The sequence below is a fragment of the Macrobrachium nipponense genome, chromosome 23 (genome assembly GCF_015104395.2).
Source record: "Macrobrachium nipponense isolate FS-2020 chromosome 23, ASM1510439v2, whole genome shotgun sequence".
In the NCBI taxonomy this organism is placed as follows: Eukaryota; Metazoa; Arthropoda; class Malacostraca; order Decapoda; family Palaemonidae; genus Macrobrachium; species Macrobrachium nipponense.
The window spans coordinates 25,331,258-25,355,518 of NC_061090.1; the positions used below are offsets into that span (position 1 = coordinate 25,331,258).

At 40.1% G+C, this 24,261-nt stretch overlaps 1 protein-coding gene and 1 long non-coding RNA gene across 3 annotated transcripts in view; one reads left to right on the top strand and one right to left on the bottom strand.

The window, feature by feature from the left end:
• LOC135199550 (uncharacterized) overlaps window positions 1-24,261 on the top strand; it is a 355,175-nt gene that overhangs the window by 90,940 nt on the left and 239,974 nt on the right. The gene's annotated exons all lie outside the window — the stretch shown is intronic.
• The window catches only part of LOC135195718 (extracellular matrix protein A-like), a 99,797-nt gene that overhangs the window by 29,026 nt on the left and 46,510 nt on the right, over window positions 1-24,261 (bottom strand). The window contains exons 28-36 of the mRNA XM_064222139.1: window positions 24,072-24,203; window positions 22,769-22,900; window positions 15,736-15,867; window positions 15,117-15,245; window positions 14,585-14,716; window positions 12,145-12,273; window positions 10,954-11,085; window positions 3,766-3,894; window positions 3,236-3,367 (exon numbers count right to left, since the gene is read on the bottom strand). Of these exons, the coding sequence (XP_064078209.1) occupies window positions 3,236-3,367; window positions 3,766-3,894; window positions 10,954-11,085; window positions 12,145-12,273; window positions 14,585-14,716; window positions 15,117-15,245; window positions 15,736-15,867; window positions 22,769-22,900; window positions 24,072-24,203 (1,179 nt within the window). The remainder of the gene's footprint in view (window positions 1-3,235; window positions 3,368-3,765; window positions 3,895-10,953; window positions 11,086-12,144; window positions 12,274-14,584; window positions 14,717-15,116; window positions 15,246-15,735; window positions 15,868-22,768; window positions 22,901-24,071; window positions 24,204-24,261) is intronic.

Genomic DNA, 24,261 nt, shown 5'->3' on the forward strand with positions numbered 1-24,261 from the left:
TGTCATTTTTATTTTGAAATTTATTTGTTTGAAAAATAAATATCATGAACTTTGAATAGGTACATTGTTTCTGTAAAAAGCTGAGTTTATGTCAACTTAATACACAACAATAGTATATGTAATTTCATCTGCCCACTCAACCACCATAGGTTTTAGGTACATGCGGCAATATGCTCAGTTAGCTCTCAGTTAGCTGAAATCATTGTTTCCCATATCGTAGACTTACTGTGATAAAAAGGCAAATATCTTGAATAGCAGTATATACTAAGAAACCTCACTCCTAATATAAATTATAAGCATGCATATTTATTTTCGATAGTATAACAATGTAACAATGCAACCACATGAAAGCAGAGCTTGTATCAAATAGTCTTCGCAGATCAAAGACAAATGAACAATGGCTGTCTGGGGTTAGGCGAAAGGAACAGCCAGTGTAACATTGAATGGAAGACTGGAAATTTCAGAATGCATAATCTTTCTTGAGCATACAAATCATTGTTATAACTCAGCAATTTTGCAGATTTAGGAGTATTTTGCAAAATAACTTGTCAAACATAAGTTTGAAATCTCCTTTATGCCATCATCCTTTGTCTGCTGATGACCTATGGCATGAAAGGCCAGCCTAGATACATATTTTCTTTAACTGATAGGGCTTAGAATGATACTTTAATAAAATCAATAAATAAAGGTTACAATGAGTTAATTTTTACTAAAATGTAATTAATGTCTGCTTAAATAAAATAGGTATTTGGCACATATCAGACACACAGACTTAAATTCATTGGCCCATGCTTCATGTTCTAGCAAGAAACAATATTAAAGGTTATTGTTCAGTTTAAGGACAGATATAGCTTTGGTATCATAATACTAAAGTCAATTCTATATTCATGCAAAGTTTGAATGATAAGAAAATATTGGGACTTGAACAGTTTGTGAGCATAGGTCTTAAGTGTAGCCTGGGCTAAACTAATGAGATAAATCATAAATACTGAAAGCTCATCATTCATATGCGTTTGATCTTTGCAGACTGTTTGGTGCAAGCTTGTCTTTTGTGTGCTTGTGTTGCTATGTTATTGAACCAAATTGGCATGTTTCTGATGTATATAAGAAGGGCAAGAGTTCTTTGTAGATATAAATATTTATACAGTGGTACCTCGACATACGAAAGTCCCAGCTTATGAAAAATTCAAGTTATGAAAGCAAATACGAAGATTTTTTTGGCTCTACATACGAAAATAGTTCAGGTTACGAAAGGCTGTTAGTGTAAAGTCTCGAGATTCGCCCGGACCACCAATAACAATTTTAAAATTTGTGCGCCACCAACTCAGTAGACTCACCACCTTCCTCCCGCTCTCCCATTGGTTCCTGATGCTAGTCACCACCATAAGATCCTGCTCTCCTATTGATCAGCATCTCTCCCATCGTGCTCTATGTAAAGGCGTCCTTCGCCCACTGCTTCACACCAGCGTTTGTGTACGCACACGGAATTCATTCGTTCTATACGATTTTGTTTATTAACGTAAATTCGTGTTAGTGATTTCATTGTACTACTTTATCGTGTTGTGTGAGAACTTAAGTACACATACTAAATAACTTAATTACGTACAGTATACGTAGTCAAGGGTCACAAGAAAGTTGCTGAAGTTCACAGAAAGAAGAGGATCCTTTCTATGGAGACGAAGATGGAGATAATTAAAAAGTACGAAGCTGGCATGCGGTTGAGTGTGATCACTAAGGAATACGGCCTAAATCCGTCGACAATAGGCACTATCCTTAAGCAGAAGGAAGCCATCAAAGCCGCTACACCTTCCAAGGGCATGACTATTTTGTCCAACAAGAGGAGCCACGTGCATGACGAGATGGAGAGGGTGCTTCTTGTCTGGATAAAAGACAAGGAAATCGCTGGCGATACGATAAACGAGACGGCAATCTCCCACAAGGCCAGCGCTATTTTCGGCGATATGATTGCCCAGGCTGAAGACGACGGAGGAGTAGGGATATTGATGCCAACCCCAGACTTCAAGGCTTCTCATGGGTGGTTTGAAAAATTCCGGAAACGGACTGGCATCCATTCGGTTGTGCGGCATGGGGAGGCGGCCAGCTTGGACATGAAAGCGGCCCAAGCCTTTATTTAGACGTTCGACGAGATGAAGATCAACGAAGGCTACAATTCTCAGCAAGTCTTCAACTTTGATGAGACTGGCCTTTTTTGGAAAAAAATGCCTTGTCGGACGTACACAGGTCGTATGCTTGTGCAGTTCGATGACATTTGCCTGAGTCGTTTCAGGAACATTGTCAAAAGCAGGCAGAAGCAATCTTCCTTGGATAGTTATTTTTTAAAGAGGCCTTTAGTAGGAGTAAGCAAACAGGAAGATCCAAATGATACTACGAAAAAACAGAAAGTTAAAAGTGGTGAAGAAATTGAGAAAAAAAAAACCAAGTATAAAAAAGTAAAAAAAAATGTAAAAATGAAAAAAGACAAAAAAAAAAAGGAAATTTAATTTTAAGTTTTTTTTGTAAAGTTCAGTGTTAAGGTTTTGTGCCATTTGTTAATGTGTTTCGTAAAGTTTAGTCTTAATGTTTAATGACATTTTTTAATGTGTTTTGTAAAGTTAAGTGTACGTACATACAAGTTTTCTGCCATTTGTCCTCCTCCTCTGTCGCCACTTTCGGAGATAGCCTCACTCGAAAGGTAAGGTTCCACATTTTACTACATACGTACGTATGAACGTACGGTATTTCTTTTATACCATGTGCACTAATACACTTTATTTACAGGTACTATGTATCACATATTAGTAGTACGTATTAAGTTAGGTATTGAATGGTCCAAATTGTTGTAGTATTTCATTGTTTATTGGTCAATTTAGCTTTATTATAAAATTTACTAGGGTGTTTTTGTAGGGCTTGGAAGGAAATAGGCAATTTACATGTAAAATGTGGTTCAAGATATGAAAAGCTCAGGTTACGAAGGCCGCCTTGGAATGGATTAATTTCGTATCCTGAGGTACCACTATATATTTTTGAAAAAATAGTTTAATATTTATCGAAAGTCAATGGTATCTGCAGCATTGACTGTCAGCCAATCATGTGCTACATATGTGCATGTGCCACATCTACACCCCTCACCTTGTTAAATGGTTTTTAAAATATTCTATTACTTCACATTATGAAATTAATAGAACTCAAAACTTACTAGAGAAGCATTATACTCACAAATAAAAAAGATACTTACCCTTGTCAGGAGCACAACACACACACCCTTTGCCAGAACATCCGTCTTTGATAACTCTTTCATCTTCTTTACAATAACCGCTGCTGTTGCATTTGCCTCCCTCATATGTGCATGGGTACAACTCCTCACACACTGTAAAGGAAATCCAAACCTATTTTTTCCATGTTGTAAGAAAAAATATTTACGTAATGTACTTCTTATGAGTATAATTGTTTATATTAGAATAATTGTAAACTAAAACATTAACCTTCAACAGATGTTAATCAATACATGTATGAAACTATCAGCACAGAAAATAAGTCTTAAACAGTACCAAGAAAAGGTCAAATATCTATTAATACTTCCTCCTTTCAGTAATCTTGAAGTGATTGCATATGTTCTGTGAGAGAGAGAGAGAGAGAGAGAGAGAGAGAGAGAGAGAGAGAGAGAGAGAGAGGAGACGAGGAGAGACGAAGAGAGAGAGAGAGAGAGAGAGAGAGAGAGAGAGAGTTTGAATTCTCTGCTTTTAAATCTCTTCCAGTTAAACAAACCTGGCTTAGGAGCACAGCATCTACAATCTGGACCACATCCTCCTTCAATCTCTTCCTCTAAATCATAATTACATTGGCTGTTGCTACAGTATCCTCCTTTTTGGGAACACATACCTGAGTCTTGGCATTCTGTAATATTCATAATTATTATATGTATTAGAAAAATAAAACAAAATTATGAGAAGCACTGTCATATCATTAATGCAAACAAATTTTTTTCCATATGAAGAATCTGAAAAATGATATTGTTAAGATACAATAAAGTTTGTTCATACTTACCTGGCAGATATATATATTTAAAGTACCCACCCACCTCCCCTCAGGAGACAGTGGAGATAGAAATCTGATAGAAAATGGGAATGGTTCCTGATACCCGCCTCCCAGCGGTGGGAATGGGTACTAACCACCCTACTCCCACTATGTGTGTCGTAAGTTTTTAGAAATTCTGTCGGACTTCAGAGAATACAGCTATATATATATCTGCCAGGTAAGTATGAACAAACTTTATTGTATCTTAACAATATCATTTTGTTCATGAAACTTACCTGTCAGATATATATATAGCTGAATCCCACCTTTGGTGGTGGGAGAGACAGAAAAGGATTTTAGGAAACATATACATGTAGATGATTGACATCTTGGTTCCTTACCTGTTAGCATAGCTTACTTCGTGATTACTGTCACCCAAGCCTGCATCTGCTTCACTAGAGTTACCAACAAGGTAGTTGGTGCGCTCTAAATGATCTGTCAACGGGGACGTGACCACAATGTGACTAGACCATGACCATACTTCCGAGGGCAACGAGGCAAAACCACCACCTAAGTTAGCCTACCAAAATACTCCCACATAAAAAGGCTAATAGAAGGGAAGTCCGCATTCGGCGGCCGACCCTACAACCATAAACATTACAAAAATTAAAAAACTCACCTACCCTTTTCTATGGGAAAGGATGAGTGCTACCTCCTGCCCCCAAAATAGTGTCTGCGGCGACGTATGGCCCAAGAGAGTAACAGTTTTCGTACGTAGTTCTCACCTCCCGACAGTAGTGCGAGGCGAACACCGAGTTACTCCTCCAAAACATGGCACTCTAAATGTCTTTGAGGGCCATATTTTTTTGGAAGGCTATCGAGGTCGAAATAGCCCTCACTTCGTGCGCGTTTACTCTCAACAGTCCAAAATCACTGTCCTTGCAAGAAGAGTGCGCCTCCTTTATGGTGTTCCTTAAAAAGAATGCCAGTGCATTCTTGGACATGGGCATATCTGGGCTCTTGACCGAACACCATAAGTTTTCCGCAGAACCTCTTCAATTCCTTGTTCTTCGAAGGTATTCTCTTAGAGCCCTGACAGGACACAGGACTCTTTCTGGCTCTTGACCAATAATCTCCGCCATACCCTTGATCTCGAACGTCTTAGGCCAAGGGTTGGAGGGGTTCTCATTCTTAGCCAGAAACGTCATTCCCAAAGAGCAGACCGCATTATGCCCTTTGAAGCCGACGTGCTTACTAATAGCTTGTATCTCGCTAACTCTCTTCGCCGTCGCCAGAGCAGTTAGGAATACAGTCTTCTTTGTCAAGTCTCGCAAAGACGCAGAGTGAAGAGGTTCAAAGCGACTTGACATTAAAAACTTTAGGACCACGTCTAAGTTCCAAGAAGGCAACTTAGGAAGAGGCACCTTGGTGGTCTCAAAAGATCTCAATAGATCATGGAGATCTTTGTTATTGGCTAGGTCTAGACCTCTATGACGAAAAACTACAGATAAAACACTTCTGTAGCCCTTAATGGTCGACACTGCAAGCTTCAAATCTCGTCTGAGATAAAGTAGGAAGTCGGCGATCTGGCTCACAGAGGTCGTGGTAGAGGAAACTCCTTTCTTCTTACACCAGCTCCTAAAAGCTGCCCACTTCGATTGGTAAACCGCAATAGATGATGTTCTCCTCGCGGTGGCGATAGCTTTAGCCACAGGTTTCGAAAAAACCTCTCGCTCTGGCCAGCTTCTGGATAGTCTGAACGTAGTCAGACTCAGAGCGGAGAGGTTTTTGTGGTACCTCTCAAAGTGGGGCTGTTTGAGTAGATCTCTCCTTAAAGGAAGAGATCTCTATAAATCTACCAGGAATGACATCACCTCTGTGAACCAGTCCGCTGCGGGCCAAAAGGGGGCGGTCAACGTTAACCTCGTCCCTTCCGAAGCTGCAAACTTTCTCATCACTTCCCCCAGGATCTTGAAGGGGGTAAATGCGTAGAGACCTAGACCCGTCCAATCCCATAAAAGGGCGTCTACTGCTACTGCTCCCGGATCGAGAGCCGGGGAGTAGTAAAGAGGAAGTCTCGCCGTTCTTGAAGTCGCGAAAATGTCCACCAAAGGACATCCCCAAAGACCCCACAGCTCCTGGCATACGTCCTGATTGAGGGTCCACTGTCGGCAGCAACTGTCCTTGTCGACTGAGGAGATCCGCAGGGACGTTCTCGACTCCGGCAATGAACCTTGTCAAGATCGTGATCTCTCTCACCTTCGCCCAAAGCAGAATCTCTTTCGCTAGAGCGAACAGGGAGCGAGAGTGCGTTCCTCCTTGCTTCTTCAAGTATGCCAGGGCTGTGGTGTTGTCCGAGTTGACTTGGACTACGCGACGGGAGACTTTGTCTTGAAAGAACCGGAGCGCTAACTGAACGGCTGCCAGCTCTTTGAAGTTGATATGCCAGGCTACCTGTTCCCCTCTCCAGGTGCCTGACACTTCCTCCCCCCCTAGTGTTGCTCCCCACCACGTGGATGACGCGTCGGAGAACAACACTAGGTCAGGGTTCTGAAGCTTGAGGGACATGCCCTCCGACAGCTTCAACGGATCGAGCCACCATCTTAGATGGCTCTTTACCTCTTCTGAGATGTTTAATATCATTTCGAGGTTGACCTTGTCTGTCCAGCTGTCCGACAGGAAGAACTGAAGAGGTCGGAGGTGTAGCCTCCCCAGGGAAACAAACTTCTCCAGCGAGGAAATGGTCCCCAGCAGACTCATCCATTCCCTCACCGAGCATGAATCCTTCCCTAGAAAGGCTGACACTTTTTCTATGCCTTGTTGCTGACGTTCCTGGGACGGAAAAGCCCGAAAAGCCACTGAATCCATCGAATCCCCAGATACACGATGGACTGTGTTGGGGTCAGATGTGACTTTTCGAAGTTCACCAGAAGTCCCAGGGACGCAGCTAAAGACAGAGTCGTTTGCAGGTCCTTCAGGTACCGGGTCTGCGAAGAGGCTCGTATGAGCCAGTCGTCCAGATAGAGCGAGATCCTGATGTTGGAAAGATGGTGCCACTTCGCCACATTCTTCATTAAGATGGTGAACACAAATGGGGCCGTACTCAGTCCGAAACAAAGAGCCCTGAATTGAAAGACTTTTCCTTTCAGGACGAACCGAAGATACTTCATAGATTGGGGATGTATCGGGACGTGAAAGTAGGCGTCCTGAAGGTCGAGTGATACCATCCAATCTCCAGGTCTTAAGGCCCCCAGAACCTCTGCTTCTCTATAAAGAGGTTCAGACGACTTACGTCCAAGACCAGCCGCCACCCTCCCGACTGTTTCGGAACTAGAAACAATCTGTTGTAAAATCCTGGCGTTGCCAGGTCTAAGACCTGTTCCACTGCTCGCTTCTCGAGCATCTGCTCAAGCAGGTCGAAAAGTATCTTCTGCTTTTCTCGAGGATACGACGGGGACAAGTCCCTGGGAGTGGAAGTCAGCGGGGGCGGCTTTACGAAAGGGATTTTGTACCCCTTCTCTATGATGTTGAGAGACCAGGTGTCCGCCTCTCTTTCTCTCCAGCCTTCTCCAAACAACTGCAGCCTGGCTCCTACTGGTGACTGAAGGAAGGATCTCTCACTTCTTGCCCCTAGACTTAGCCGGGGCTCTACCTCTAGGAAGACTTATTCCTCGGGGCGAAGATCTAGCTGAAGTACCTCCACGAAAGGGCTTCTGCTTTCTACTAGATTGGGCTCCTGAAGACGTGGAAGGGCCAGTAGGACGTCGCGACGACTGAGCCAAAAGGTCTTGAGTGGCTTTCTCTTGAAGGCTTACTGCCAGATCCTGGGGGAAGAGATGGCTCGAAAAAGGCGCATACAAAAGCTCTGCCCTCTGTGTGGGAGAGACAGACTTAGCTGCAAAATTGCAATAAAGTGATCTCTTCTTTAAAACGCCTGCTGAAAAATGAGAGGCTAACTCCTCCGAGCCATCCCTGATGGCCTTGTCCATGCATGACAATACACTGGACAGCTCCCCGAGGCTAATCGAATCTGGCTTACGAGACTGGTTGTCTAACACTCCCAGACACCAGTCTAAGAAGTTGAAGACTTCCAAGGACCTGAAAAGGCCCTTCAAAAGATGATCCAGTTCAGAAGTCGTCCACGAAACCTTCGCTGAAGCTAAGAGAGATCTCCTAGAGGCATCCACAACACTGGCGAAATCTCCTTGCGCCGAAGTAGGAACTTTCAGTCCCAACTCCTCACTAGTTTCGTACCACATCCCTGCCTTACCGCTAAGCCTAGATGGAGGCAGGGCGAAAGTGGTCCTTCCTTGTGCCTTCCTAGATTCCATCCAGGTATTAACCTTACGGAAAGCCCTCTTGGTCGATAGCGAAGTCTTCATCTTAACAAAACCAGGTGTTTTGCTTGCTTTTGACGAAGAAAACTGCGAGGGAGGAGAAGGCGGAGCAGAAGATAGGAAGGTATCCCCGAACGAATCACGGAGAAGCCGAGCTAAGACGTCGAAGGTTGTTCTCCTTCAACCTCTTCCGAAGAGCAGCTTAACTCCCCTTCTTCCTTACCAGAGTGAAACCCCGAAGGAAGAGGCAAAAGACCCTTCGCTCCGAGTCTCATATCTGAGCGATGTCGAGAAGAAGTGGGGAGCGGACCCGAACCAGAATCCTTCACAGTCACAGGGTCAACCAAAGCTTGAGGTGAACGTGATGTTGCACGTAGACGTGAAGTGTCAGCAAGAGACTCGGGAAAAGCGTCCGAGTGAGAGCGAACTTCCACGTTCACGTCCAAAGCGCTTTTACGAAAAGCGAAGCGTCCCTCCGAACGTCATGCGAAGCGTCCTTACGAACGTCCTGCGAAGATACCGGAACTGCAAACTGACAAGCATCACGTTGATCGTCGACACGAGCAGGTCGACGAGGAGCAGAAAAGGAAGACGCTTTTTCCTTACTACGAGGATCCACACGTACTGAAGTCCGTCCAACAGGCTCAACTTCGTTGTCCGCAAAAGCGTCGAGAAGAGAGCGGAGCGCGATGAGACCTCTCTCTCTCCAAGGTAGCAAGAGTCAAATGACGTCTACCGCCACCTCTAGACGAACACTGGGGAGAAGAACGAAGTCTAGAGGGCGAAACAACCGGAGACGGGGAAGAACGAGGAGAAGGCGGAGGAGACTGTCAGGTCCTTTTGACCGGCAGTCTGTCATCCTTCCTGCGACGAGGAACCGTCTCCCTCTGCTTAAGCAAAGCATCCAGTTGACGTTGCTTAGCGAGTATAACTTCAGTCTGAGAAGTCTCCTTGCAAGGAGAAGAGCTGTGCCTGTGAGAAGGCGAGGGGACGCCTTCTTCCTTCTCACAGGAAAAGCCCTGGCTCTAGAGCGACTGGGGCACTCCTAGTCTTCTTCTGGGGCGGAAAAGCTACGCTTTCCGGAGAAGACTGCCAATCAGACAAAGCATGACGTGAAGCGTCTTGATCTTGAAAGGTCCTCTTCAGAGGCCGCGAATCCGGACGAGATTCCCACCCCTTGCGCGGGGAGGACGCGTCGGAGGACGAAAAACAATCCTTAAGGAGGCGTGCTCGAGCACGCTCCTTAGCAGCCTGGGAAGCGTCTACAGGAGCTGCTGAAGGGACGTCAGATCAGTGGGGGATCCCCGTAACCCTCCTTCGGCCTTCGACATGCCCTCTCCCTGAGTCCTGGGAGTCCGGCAGAGGTCCCAGCCTAGAGGCGCTATAGGGCTGATCTGACGCCCCCTCCACTTCACTAGGGGCACTATCACTGCACTTAGCACTTTGCATATTTTCAAGGCAAGCAATTTGGATTCGAGCGTTTTCAAAGAATCCAAAATAAGCGAAAGGGCATTACCCTCCGCAGACACCACTTGAGGGCCGAAGGCAACACTACGGGGTTAGGAGTCACAAACTCTACAGGAGGGTTAGAAGGGGATACATTAATACCCTGTCTGCTACCCGATTTACTCCTGGAGGAAGACCTCCTGATCCTGTCACGCTCTAATTTATTAACGTAGGATTCATACGTCTTCCATTGCACATCAGTCAAACTTTCGCATTCAGTGCAGCGAAAATCATACGTACAAACTTGTCCCCTACAACCTTTACATACTGTGTGAGGATCAACCAAAGCCTTTGGTAGCCTCACCTTACATTCATCCTTCATACACACCCTGGCGCTAGCCGAACTAGACCCAGACATCTTATTTAAGGAAAAAACCAAGCCAAAATCTGAACAATCCAAAGTCAACGTATGCCTAGCTATCGATCCAATATCAAAAAACCAAAAAGTCAAGAGGATACTTAAGCAAGAACAGTTTTCCAAAATCCTGAGGCGGAGGTGCTGTAAACAGTTGTTTACAACACCGGCGACAGAAGAAATCTGATAGAAAATGGGAATGGTTCCTGATACCCGCCTCCCAGCGGCGGGAATGGGTACTAACCACCCTACTCCCACTACGTGTATGGTAAGTTTTTAGAAATTCTGTCGGACTTCAGAGAATACAGCTATATATATATCTGACAGGTAAGTTTCATGAACAAATGATCAATTAAAAGAATTAAAAGAAATAAAACCCAGTGTTGGGAAATAGAGCTCGACATATCAAAGAGAGGGGCATACACTATTAATTTTGACACGCCTTTTAATAGGTCATACTTGTCTCACACATTTTTGAAAAAATTGTTTAATATTTATCAAAAGTCAACGGTATCTGTAGCATTGACTGTCAGCAAATCATGTGCTACATATGTGCATGTGCCACATCTTCACCCCTCAGGTGGACAGCTAAAATAAAAGCCACTAAAGGTCAAAGCTTTTTTACCTTGTTAAATGGTTTTTAAAATATGCTATAAATTGCTTTTCCTTCACATTATGAAATTAATAGAACTCAAAAGTTACTAGAGAAGCATTATACTCACAAATAAAAAAGATACTAACCTTTGTCAGGAGCACAACACACACACCCTTTGCCAGAACATCCGTCTTTGATAACTCTCTCATCTTCTTTACAATAACCGCTGCTGCTGCATTTGCCTCCCTCATAAGTGCATGGGTACAACTCCTCACATGCTGTAAAGGAAATCCAAACCTATTTTTTCCAAGTTGTAAGAAAAAATATCTATGTACTGTACTTCTTATGAGTATAATTGTTTATGTTAGAATAATTGTACACTAAAACATTAACCTTCAACAGATATTAATCAATACATGCATGAAATTATCAGCACAGAAAATAAGCCTTAAACAGTACCAAGAAAATGTCAAATTGTTAGGAGTACAATAGAAGTCTGTGTAAATACATGTAGGGACAATTAGTTAGGAAATTCCACTGGTAGAGTGATGGTAGAAATATGTAGAGTGAGGGTAGAGTTATGGTAGATGAAAGCCAGGAGGAGGTAGAAGTGTGGTAGGAACACACTGCAGCAATAGCAGTTTGGAAAAACGTGACTAAACATAGGTAGCAGCTTTCCAAAACAAAAAGTTGCAAGCCCCAGTGGAAAATCTAAACTTTGACACCTTCAGTGGGTGGTTACCGTAGATTAGGACAACAATTAAGTTCACATAGGGGTGGCAGCGGAAGTAGGAAAAGCCACTCAAGAAGTAGTAGGATGTGTCTTAGTAGAAGTTAAGAAGGAGCTTAATTGTATAAGTTAGGTTGAGACTTCACTTGAGGTCTCAGAGAAGTTCAGTTAAGAACAAAGCCTTATACGGGGAGGCTGTGTTGGTGTACTCTCTGTTCCCTGTGATTTTTGTGTAGTGTAATAATAGACTTAAGATAAACTAAGTGGTGTTTAACTTGCCCAGAGTCCTACGACGTACTCAAGCCTTTAAACTCGTGAGAGACTGGATAATGAAAGGAAATGAATCTAAAATGTTCCTAAGAAAAGAAAAACTCAACCACAAGCAATAAATGAAGGTTAGCCCATATAACAATTAACTTGAACAAATACAACCAAAGTTACCGAAGAACAGACTGAGAATAAAAGGAAGCCCGTACGTATACACAACAAAATATCTCTATTAATACTTCCTCCTTTCAGTAATCTTGAAGTGATTGCATATATTCTGTGAGAGAGAGAGAGAGAGATTGAATTCTCTGCTTTTTAAAACTCTTCCAGTTAAACAAACCTGGCTTAGGAGCACAGCATCTACAATCTGGACCACATCCTCCTTCAATCTCTTCCTCTGAATCATAATTACATTGGCTCTTGCTACAGTATCCTCCTTTTTGGGAACACATACTTGAGTCTTGGCATTCTGTAATATTCATAATTATATGTATTAGAAAAATAAAACAATATTATGAGAAACACTGTATTATATATTGCTACTGTCAGAATCCATATTTCCCCTCTTCAATTGTATAAAATATTGTGTATTAAGATTTTGTGCAACATTTTTTCAGATTCCTAGATAGCTCAGAGATAGGATGTTTTAAATGTGTTCAGATTTCGCATAACATAATGTAAAATAATATATATATATATAACGTAGAATGTAGAAAGAGAGAGAATATCTTTGTCCATTCAAAGCTAGAGTTGTTTTTCAAAATCTATCAACACGTTTGATAAGCGAGCTCGAATCTTCAATGTGTTTTGGGATTCTGTCATCAAGTAAGATAAGGGCCTTCTGCTTCGGTCGATCGAGTCGAGTACGTGTCTTTTTTTTGAACAGACTGGACTCATACGTGTATGTCTTTGTCAAAGCCACGTGCAGATTACACATTTTGTATGTAAAGTTGCGTAAGATTTTGAAGCTTCTGAAAGCATTATTGCCAAAAACGTTTTGTGTCATCCACTGTCCAGCTTCCATAAGGAAGAGAATTTCATTAGATCTTAGATACTCGAGGCGTTCACTTCTCTCTCTCTCTCTCTCTCTCTCTCATAGCACTTTTGATTTTAAAAGTAACGTAACGATTTAGTACCTATTTGAATGGTCACTCGTAATTTGTAAATTTCAGATTTGACATTTCTTAGAGTTTATTTAGTAGTATTTAGTGTTTTTTGTGGAATCTGAACACACACTGTTGTTGTAATGGCGCCTGGTTTTGTGAAAGTGTGACACAAGCCTGCAGCAAAGAAAGAAGTTGGTATACCAGAAAGGTAAAGTGTGTTATATTTTTATTAGTTGCAACTAATAACTGAACGGAACAGTGGTTTGGTAAAAACTAAATAACTGATGGTTACAGTGGTTTGAGAGAAACTATTTACGTTTTTACACATTGCAAATTTTTGTGTTTTGTGTTTGTTTCATTTTTGTGCATTCGTTCATTTTCTTATTGAAGTGTGCTTTTTTATTCTATATTCTGTGTGATTAATGCTTTTTGCAAATTTTGATATTGTCCACATTTTTCTGTATTTTCATTTGCATTCATAATTTAATTGACTTAGTTATTTTCATTGCTTAATCATTGCACATTTAATTAAATTTAACACTTGTGAATTAATTTGCATTTACTTAGAATTCTTTTCAAGTTTTATTGTTGTTTAGCACTTGTGAATTAATTTCAAATTTTCAATTGTTGCCTAACACTTTTGAATTTTGATTGAATTAATTTTCTTGAATTTATGATAAATTAATTTTGATTTAATTTTACATAATTGATTCAAGAATTAATTAAACTTTACTTTGTTTGCAAATAACAGTAATTTTCCCTGATATTGTGAATTTTACTTATAAATTTTCAGTTTAATAATAAATTTTTGTATTTAAAATTTTTATAAGTGTTTTCATTTTTATAGCAGTATATTTGCATTTGATTATATTGATGTTAGGTAGAAACATAGAGTGGTAATTGATCTGTTTTCCTTCATTAACTTGAAGTGGTGACTTAGAACCAGGGAAGTACTTATACTTCTGAAATCAAGGGAAATACTTAGACTTTTAAAGTTGTTGATGGAGTGACGCCCTTTGATTAATTTAATTACTTACAAGATTACCTCACACCTGTTTTGATGAACTTAGTCTGATTTTATGCAATACTGGTAAGTTGTTAAGGGATCACTGTTGCCTTTAGAGTATTCAGTCGTTTAGTACCTGTGATGAGGGTTCAGGTGTCTGGTATTTGTGAGGCATCAATTAATGAATGGTAAGTGTAGTAACCAGATACTTGGCACTTCGTCACAACGGTCATATCATTAATGCAAACAAATTTTTCTCCATATGAAGAATCTGAAAATTATCAATTAAAAGAAATAAAACCCAGTGTTGGGAAATAGAGCTCATCATATCAAAGGGAGGGGCATACACTATTAATTTTGACACGCATGTTTAGGTCATACTCGTCTCACACATATATTTTTTGAAAAATGGTTTAATATTTATCAAAAGTTACGGGTATCTGCAGCATTGACTGTCAGCCAATCATGTGCTACATATGTGCATGTGCCACATCTTCACCCCTCAGGTGGACAGCTGAAATAAGACCCACTAAAGGTCAAAGCTTTTTTTACCTTGTTAAATGGTTTTTAAAATATGCTATAAATTGCTTTTCCTTCACATTATGAAATTAATAGAACTCAAAAGTTACTGGAGAAGCATTATACTCGCAAATAAAAAAGATACTAACCCATGTTAGGAGCACAACACACACACCCTTCGCCAGAACATCCGTCTTCAATAGCTCTTTCATCTTCTTTACAATAACCGCTGTTGCTGCATTTGCCTCCCTCATATGTGCATGGGTACAACTCCTCACACACTGTAAAGGAAATCCAAACCTATTTTTTGCATGTTGTAAGAAAAAATATTTATGTACTGTACTTCTTATGAAGAAAAATATTTATGTACTGTACTTCTATGAGTATAATTGTTTATATTAGAATAATTGTAAACTAAAACATTAACCTTCAACAGATATTAATCAATACATGTATGAAACTATCAGCACAGAAAATAAGTCTTAAACGTGCCAAGAAAAGATCAAATATCTCTATTAATACTTCCTCCTTTCAGTAATCTTGAATTGATTGCATATATTTTGTAAGAGAGAGAGAGAGAGAGAGAGAGAGAGAGAGAGAGAGAGAGAGAGAGAGAGAGAGAGAGAGAGAGAGAGAGAGAGAGAATTCTTTGCTTTTTAAAACTCTTCCAGTTAAACAAACCTGGCTTAGGAGCACAGCATCTACAATCTGGACCACATCCTCCTTCAATCTCTTCCTCTGAATCATAATTACATTGTCTCTTCCTACAGTATCCTCCTTTTTGGGAACACATACCTGAGTCTTGGCATTCTGTAATATTCATAATTATATATGTATTAGGAAAATAAGCAAAATTATAAGAAACACTGTCATATCATTAATGCAAACAAATTTTTTTCCATATGAAGAATCTGAAAATGGTCAATTAAAAGAAATAAAACCCAGAGCAAAACTAACAATCATCAATGACGGCCTCTGCTACATTTACCTTGTGCTTGTGTGCACAGGTCCAGCTCCACACATACTAAGAAAATGTAAATAGTTTTTTTCTATAATGTAAGAAAGAATATTTAACAGCAAAAGGTATCATTTTATATAGTGCAATGATTCTACTCTGAGGCATTAACCTCCAAAAGATGTTAATTAATACAGGTATGAAATTTTCAGTACAGAAAATAAGTATGTGCTAAACCATACCAAGAAAAGATTAAACATCCTTTTGTATAATTCCTTATACAGGAGTCTTAAAATATGTATGTGTGTGTAATCTCATTTTTAAAATATGACCATGTAAACAAACCTGGTTTAGGAGTACAGCATCTACAGTTAGGACCGTTACATCCTCCTTCACTATCTTCTTCTGAATGATGATCACATTGACTGTTGCTACAGTATCCTCCTTTCAGGGAACAGATACCGGAGTCTTGGCATTCTGAAAATTTCAGAATTATAATTGAAAAATAAAATAAAATTAAGATAAAAGTTGTATGTCACTAATATTCTCACTTGTGGTAGCTAACGCTTTTCTGTCAAATATAAATGTGAATTAAATTAGTTTTAGGTTTATTTAAAAAAGCATATTAATAAACTTTACCTTAATATAATTTATCTAGGCCTAAATCCCCAAAAACCGCATCAAAATTTACCACATTGGCAAACCTGTTACCTCCTATTCTGTCCGCCAGTTGGCAACACTGCCGTTGACTGTTACAAAACCTTCCCTTGAAAATCAGTTGTTAACGAGTGCCTGTGTTGTTTACATCACAGACACTCTATAAATTTCCTAAACCTTTTGTGCCTTTAAAGCTCTCATTAATTGTTAATGTGGCTTTATGCTAATTACCATTCATGTATCATATCCACTAAATTAATGAACTTTTATTTCTAATGTGGTATATATTTTATTTTTACGAACTTTTGTGCGACCCAGAATTACGTGACCTGTCCAACAGTCCAGTGGATAGCCAAGATAATGCGATTCTTCCTTCTGCTAGCAGCATCAGGAATTGCCCGGGTTGTGGGACAAGGATGAGTAGCAGGGAGTATGAACCCAATGACTTTTGTAGCTCTTGTCATGGGCGGTTTGTGACTTGACTTCTCGCTGCGGCTTGGTCTGGCGAAGCCATGACGACGTATATTAAACATCAAAGAATCTTGCAGCATAAAAGATTGATTAAGGAGAAAAAGAAATCGGTAGCTAGACCTGTATCTAATGAAGTCGTTTCTGATTTTGGCAATGGAAACTAGTTGGAAGAAGAAATTTGAAACATTACAACATAGTTTAGAAAGAGACATTTCTGCCAAGTTTAACAAGCTGTCACAGAATTTTGAAGTAGCTTTTATTAGCATGTCTAACACTCTTTTAGATTCATTTTCAGCTCCTCGTCAGGTACCTGTCGACAGCACCATGGGTAACGGTGCAGCAGAACCCCGTAGTGGCGAAGGCCTATGGGGATCCGGTCCGGCAGGTGCCTGATGATTCTTTACCCAATTTGTCCCTTGTTAATCCCGTAACAGTGCCAAAGGGCGGTTATTTAAGAGAATGGGGAAGGGGTATTAGTGTTAGACCTAAGACACCTAGTCGTCAGGATGTTACTTCGAAGGAAGTTTCTCAGTTAGGATCTGACGATGATGATGATGATGACATGGATTCATGTGATATTGATGTATCCTTGAACGGCGGTCATGAGTCATGATGTCGAGTTCAAGAAACTTTTTAATTTAATTTTGAGTTTTCTTCCTCAGGCAAGGCCTAAAGAGCAGAAGCAGCCTCTGCCTCGTATTACAGAAGGGATTTTTCTTGACAGTCCTTCCCGGTCACGGGAATTTTTATGTTTTCCTTTTGCTCAGAGGTTTGCGATAGTGAGGGCAGACGTCACCGCTAAACTTTCGAAGGTGATCAGGGAAGGGAAGAGGAAACTCTCTTCTCTTCTACGACACCGGAGAGGAGTTTATCAGGTGGCAGATGATACTTCCTTCTCTCGACCCCCCAAACCAAATTCTGATTTCGTCCGACTTTTGGGTTAACCTCTGCTTTCCAAGGCTTCGGTCTCGGTTTTGATCAAAAACTTTATTGCCATAGAGTCTGTTATGAGCTCCTTACAAGAAGCTCAATCCTTCAAAATGTGGGTTCTTAGAGGTCTTTTAATGTATGTCAAGGACTCTGGGTTTATTCCTCCCGATGCTCCTCTTTTTGAGAAATTCTGCTCGTCTATTTCAATCGTTTCTGTACATCAGAACGAGCTTGCCTCTTCTATGCAGGCCTTTCTCGTTTCTCTAAGGTGTAACCTGTATTTGTCGCACTTACCCTCTTCTGTTTCGGAGACTCGGAGAAACCGTTTATTGTCCTCTTCTCCTTTTGGCGATTCCCTTTTTGATCTGCTTGTTCTTTCTGAGGTTTTAAAGGAACATCAAGGTGATGCCTCTTCCCAAGCTTACAGGGTCTTATCAAGAGCTTTTTCCTCGGGCCTTCCTGTTTCTTCAAGGAGTAAGGGTAAGTTTAGTGTCAGACCTGCACCTTCTGCTCCAGCCCAACAATCTCCTTCTTCTGGCTCGTTTCTCCCGAGTACATCTCATGTTTCTGGCTCCTCGGCTTCCTCCTCTGGCAGTCACCCTTTGAAACCAGGAGAGGTTCTTGGCGTGGATCTAAGGGCAGAGGAAGAGCTCAACCTCCAGGAGGACCTTCTTCTTCTTCCTTGTCTGTGTGTAAGAATTTTCAGAAATAGGAGTCATTACCTCGCCTGGAGACTGCAGTAGGAGCTTGTCTCTCTTGCCATTGGTCAGCTTGGCAGGAGAGAGCAGTGGATGCTTGGATAGTGGAGGTCCTGAAGGTAGGTTGCGAGATCCCTTTTGTTTCAAGACCTCCACTTTCCAATCGTAATCTCAAGTTCAGCAGTCTCCTTACTCAATCAGGGGTCAAGCCTTGGAGAAGGAGCTATTGGCCTTCTCGGAGAAGGATGCCATAGAGCGAGCTCCTCCTTCTCCTGGGTTTTACTTACAGGTGTTTGTAGTTCTAAAGGCCTCGGGTGCCTGGCGCCCCATCATAGATCTTTCGTTCTTGAACAAGTTCATTCTAAATTCCAAGTTCCAGATGGAGATGGTTCAGACTGTTCTTTCATCTGTCAGAAAGGGGGACTGTATGATTGCCATCGATGTGCAGGATGCTTAGCTGCAAATCCCCATCTATCCGGTTTTTCACGGACTCGGGAGTTTTCCAGTTCAGGACCCTTTGTTTCGGCCTCACCACTGCTCCACAGGTCTTTTCTCAGGTGATGGCTCCTGTTTCGGCTATTCTACATTGGTTAAACATAAGGCTGCTTCGGTATCTGGACGATTGGCTTGTCCAGGCCGAATCTCTAGAGAAATGTCTCGGTCGAGGGAGATAGTTCTGTCTCTTTGTGTAGAGTTGGGCATTCTTGTCAACTTCGACAAGTCCAATCTGATCCCTTGCCAGATCATGACTTATCTGGGGATTGTTTTGAATTCCCAGATTTTTAGGGCTTCTCCCTCTCCGAAACGGATAGACAAGCTTCTAAGTCTGGTCAAAGAATTTTTGTCCTCTGTAATGCAGCCAGTTTCTCTATGGAGGACTCTCTTGGGCCATTTGTCATCCCTCATCCAACTGGTTCCCAGAGGTTGTCTCAGAATGAGGTCCCTTCAGTCGACACTTCGCCAGTCATGGGATTTCATGTCTGCGGATACGATGGTCGCCTCCTCTCCACAATGTCGGAAGGATCTTTGTTGGTGGATGCAAGTTCACTGCCTCAAGTCAGGGACATCTATTCTTTCAGTTCTGCCGGACCTAATGTTTTGGTCAGACGCCTCGGATCAAGATTGGGGCACGCACCTGGGCTCCAAAGCCGCTTTGGGCCTTTGGTCAGAGGAAGAGAGGATCATGTCAATAAATTGGAGGGAACTAAGGGCAGTGTACCTAGGCCTTCTTTCATTTCAGGATCAACTGTTGGAGCCGGTTGTAGTGATCTTCATCGACAACACCACAGCAGTCTCGTACTTAAGAGACCAAGGTGGCACACAGTCGGACCTTCTCACTCAAGAAGCCCGATCAATCCTGTGTTAGGCAGAAGACAGGATGATTACGTTGGTCCCTCAGTTTATCCTGGGCCATCACAACGTCTTAGCAGATGCCTTGTCGAGACCGAACGAAGTTCAAGGGTCGGAATGGACACTTTGCCAGGAAGTTTTCGACAGCCCCAGGAAGAAGTGGCCTGTCACAGTCGATCTGTTTGCCACCCCACTGAACTTTCGGTGCCAGATCTTCTTTGCTCCTTACCAGACTCTTCAGAGTGCCGGGACAGACGCTCTTTTGCAGTACTAGGAGGGCCTTCAAGCCTATGTATTTCCTCCATTCGCTCTGGTGAGGTTAGTCCTCAACAAAGTGAGGGCAACCAAGCGTCTGGATCTCACCTTGATTGCCCCATTCTGGCCACAGAAGGAGTGGTTTCCCTACCTACTGGAAGCACTGGAGGAGGCCCCCATTCATCTGACAGAGATACCAGATCTCAAACAACCCCATTTTCATTGGTTCCATCAGAGGCTCCACATGCTTCATCTTCATGCCTGGAGACTGTCAGGAGATTCTCCAAGCACAAAGGGTTCTCCTCCAGAGTGGCTGGACAGTTGGCTCTTGTCAGACGGCAGTCAACCAGAGTAAATTATCAGGCTAAATGGTCGGTTTTCAGACTTTGGTGTAGGTCTCAAGGCATTCAATTTCTAGACCTTCCTTACCGAAAATAGCAGAGTTTTAGTTCATTTACATCATGACAGGGGCCTGTCTCCTTCATGCATTAAGGGTTATAGGTTGATGCTTTCCTATGTTTTTAAGGTGAGGCTCCCTGAAATCTCTTCATCTTATGACATCAGAGATGTAATTCGATCTTTTTCCCTATCTCGACCCAGTCCGCAGTGTTCTCATTCGACATGGGACATAAAGTCCTTCAAGCCTTAAGGTTCCCTCCGTTTGAGCCTCTGAATACGGCCGATTTTAGGGAGCTCTCTTCTTAGACACTCTTCCTTGTCTCGCTGGCTACAGCCAAGAGGTGGGTGAACTGCAAGCATTCTCTTTTCTGGTTGCCAGATCTGGACAAGACATGATTTTGTCATACCTTCCCGAATTTGTCACAGAGACTGAATCATCTGATAATCCCATTCCCAGGTCTTTCATTCTGAAGTCGCTGGTAAACTTTGTCGGTAATTTAAATGAGGAATTAGTTCTTTGCCCTCTTAGGACGCTCTCATGCTATTTACGCTGAACGAAGAACATTCAGGGACGTCCCCGTCATCTGTTTGTTTCACCCCGAAATGTCAAGAGACCTATATCAAAGAATGGTGTATCCTTTTTCCTCAGAGATCTTATTGTTAAAAGTGGTGGTTCGGCTGCCTGTGAAGGCCAGGCACCGAGAGCACACAGTATTAGAGCAGTTGCTACATCAGTAGCTTTTATGAAGAATGTCTCAGTCGCCAAGGTGCTTGAGGTGGCGACTTGCCGTTCTAATTCTGTTTTTGCCTCTTTTTACTTGAGGGATATTTCTTTAGTTCTAGTTCTCTAGTTCTAGGCGACCTTCGTTGTTTGGGCTCGTTGGTGATGGCAGGACAGGTCGTCAGACAGGAGAATTAGGTAGTCTTCCTGTTTTACGTTTGGTTGCTACTTGTATCTTATTTTTTGTTGAATACGTATTTTTTGTTTTTGCATTATAACTTTTGGCAGATTTTGGTTTAGTTATAATGGGAATTAGGTAGTTAAGTATTTAGGAGTTGTTGATGACAAGGACTGGCTGCTTGACAACTCACGTTGCTTCCATAATTAGTCTGACATGGGACCAGCCACTGGGTTGTCAGCACTGGCGATTACGCTTCTCCCAAAGTCGATGCTGACCTAGGACTAGCCACTTGTTCGCTTGTCCTGACGACTCACGCTTCTTCCATTGTCTTTCTGGACAGGGAATTAGTCGATGGATCATCTGGTGACTCGTTCACCATCTACTTTTTGTCTCGCCTCTTTTTTCAGAGTCAGACACTCGTGCGAGATCAGGCGACATTTAGTAGCTCTGAGTTTCTTGTTGACAAAGTCGGTTGCACTGATACACCCCCCAATGATCGTTTAACATGAGACCAGTTTGGACTGTCAGGCACTCATCCTTCGGGACTGAGTCGCCTTTTTGCTCTGCGCTCCTTCTCTTGGCACCAGAAAGCTCGATTCAGGAGTTGCTCATGAGGCGATATCACTGCTGGCAACGTTGGGTTGCATTGATACAACCCCAATGTTTCCTTAGCTTTGAATCGCCCAGGCAGTCCAGGCACTCATCCTTCAGGGAAAGAGTTGCCAATACCGCTCCTCTCTCTTGGTGCCAGACATTCTTGAGAGAGCAGGTGTCATTGGTGGTTGTGGTGCATGATGAAGTCATCAGGGTGCAGCCTTGCTGTCCTCGATGTCGTCTGACTTGTCACCTGGTCGGTCACCTAACTTTTGTACAGATGGACTGACTATGCACTTATTCCTTGTCCTTTACTACCACAGTTCGGCGGCATTATGGTAGGAAACTTTGAGTTCTTAGTATCTTAGACTTTGGGTTGAGTTTTTAACTGCATATGATATGTATTTCTTTGTTGTTTTATGTCCTGTTATTAATTTTTTCTTATTCCTTTTTCATTAATTGGATTAGGTTGGTTCCTCCTATTCTGCCCAAAAGGGAAACTTTACTCAGATTCCCTCTTTTTTTTCAAAATGGTTAATCGGGCTAGATAAATTATATTAAGGTAATGTTTATTAATATGGATTTTTATTATAAAATTAATATTAATAATACTTACCTGTATAATTTATCTAGTCCTACCCATCCTACCCCGCGATCTGCCTATCACAACTGGTTTTCTCAAGGGAAGGTTTTGTAGCTGTCAACGGCAGTGTTGCTAGTGTGGTAAATTTTGGTGCGTTTTTTTTCGGGATTTAGGGCTAGATAAATTATACAGGTAAGTATTATTGATATTAATTTTATCATAAAAATTCCATTTTGACTAAGCAGTTTCATTTTTTAACATTTGATGAAAACGTAAACATCTTAAACTCTAAGCATATTCTTTACTGCAAAACGGAATTTTTGTCAGTTAGGTAAATGACTAGTTCAGAGATTTTGTATCTTGTGAAATGTTTTGTGATATTCCAAAACCATTTATACTATTCTCAAATGAGTACACCTTAAATAATAATAATAATAATAATAATAATAATAATAATAATAATAATAATAATAATAATAATAATAATAATAATAATAAGTACGTGGTTATAGTATTTATAAATAAAACAATATACTAACCATCTCCAGGAGCACAACACATGCAATCTTTTCCAGAACATCCATATTCAATAACTCTCTCATTTCCCCCACATTGACCATTACTGATGCATTTACCTCCTGCATCTTTGCATGGGTGCAACTTCTCACACTCTGGGAAATGTAAAATAAATTTCTATCTATATTGCATGAAAGAAATTACCCTTTAACAAATGTCAATTAAGACATGCATGAAATTTTCAGCATAGAAAATAAGCCATAACTATTACCAAAAGATTATCGTATTTCCTTTTTGTTTCAGTAGTCATAAAGTGAGGGTGGTATATATTATAATAATATAGTATAATATATATATATAATATATATAATATATTATTATATATATCTATATATATAATATATATATTATATATATATATATAGGTATATTTATATATATTATATATATATTTATAAATAAATATATTATTATCTATATTTATCTATATCATAATCTATATCTATATTAATATCTATATCTATATCTATTCTATATCTATATATATATTTTTATTATTATATATATAGTATTATATATTATATATATAGATATATAGTATATAGATATATATAGTATATATATATATATATATATATATATATATATATATATCTATTATATAAGATATATACTATATATATATATATATATATATAGATATATATCTATATATATATGTGCCAATAATTTGTATATACATATATATATATATATATATATCTATATATATATATATATATATATATATATATATATATATATATATATATCTATATTATATATATCTATATCTATATATATATATATATATATATATATATATAAATATATATATATATATATATATCTATATATATATATATATATATATATATATAGATATATATCTATATATATATATATATATATATCTATATATATATATATATATATATATAGATATATATCTATATATATATATATATATATATATATATATATATATATATATCTATATATATATATATATATATATATATATATATATATATATCTATATATATATATATAATATATATATATCTATATATATCTATATATATATCTATATATATCTATATATATCTATATATATCTATATCTATATCTATATCTATATCTATATCTATATATATATATATATATATCTATATATATATATATATATATATATATATATATATATATATTTCTGAAACAGAGAGAGAGAGAGAGAGAGAGTGAGTTTTTTCCCATTATAAAGAAATTTTTTCCAGATAAACAAACCTTGCATTGGAACACAGCATCTACAGTTAGGACCATTACAGCCTCCATCAATTTCTTCTTCTGAATCATAATTGCACTGGCTCTTGCTACAGTATCCTCCATTTTGCAAGCACACACCTGAGTCTTTACATTCTGAAAAATAATTATAATTGGAAAATAAAAAACATTTGGGATTAAAATTGCCATATCA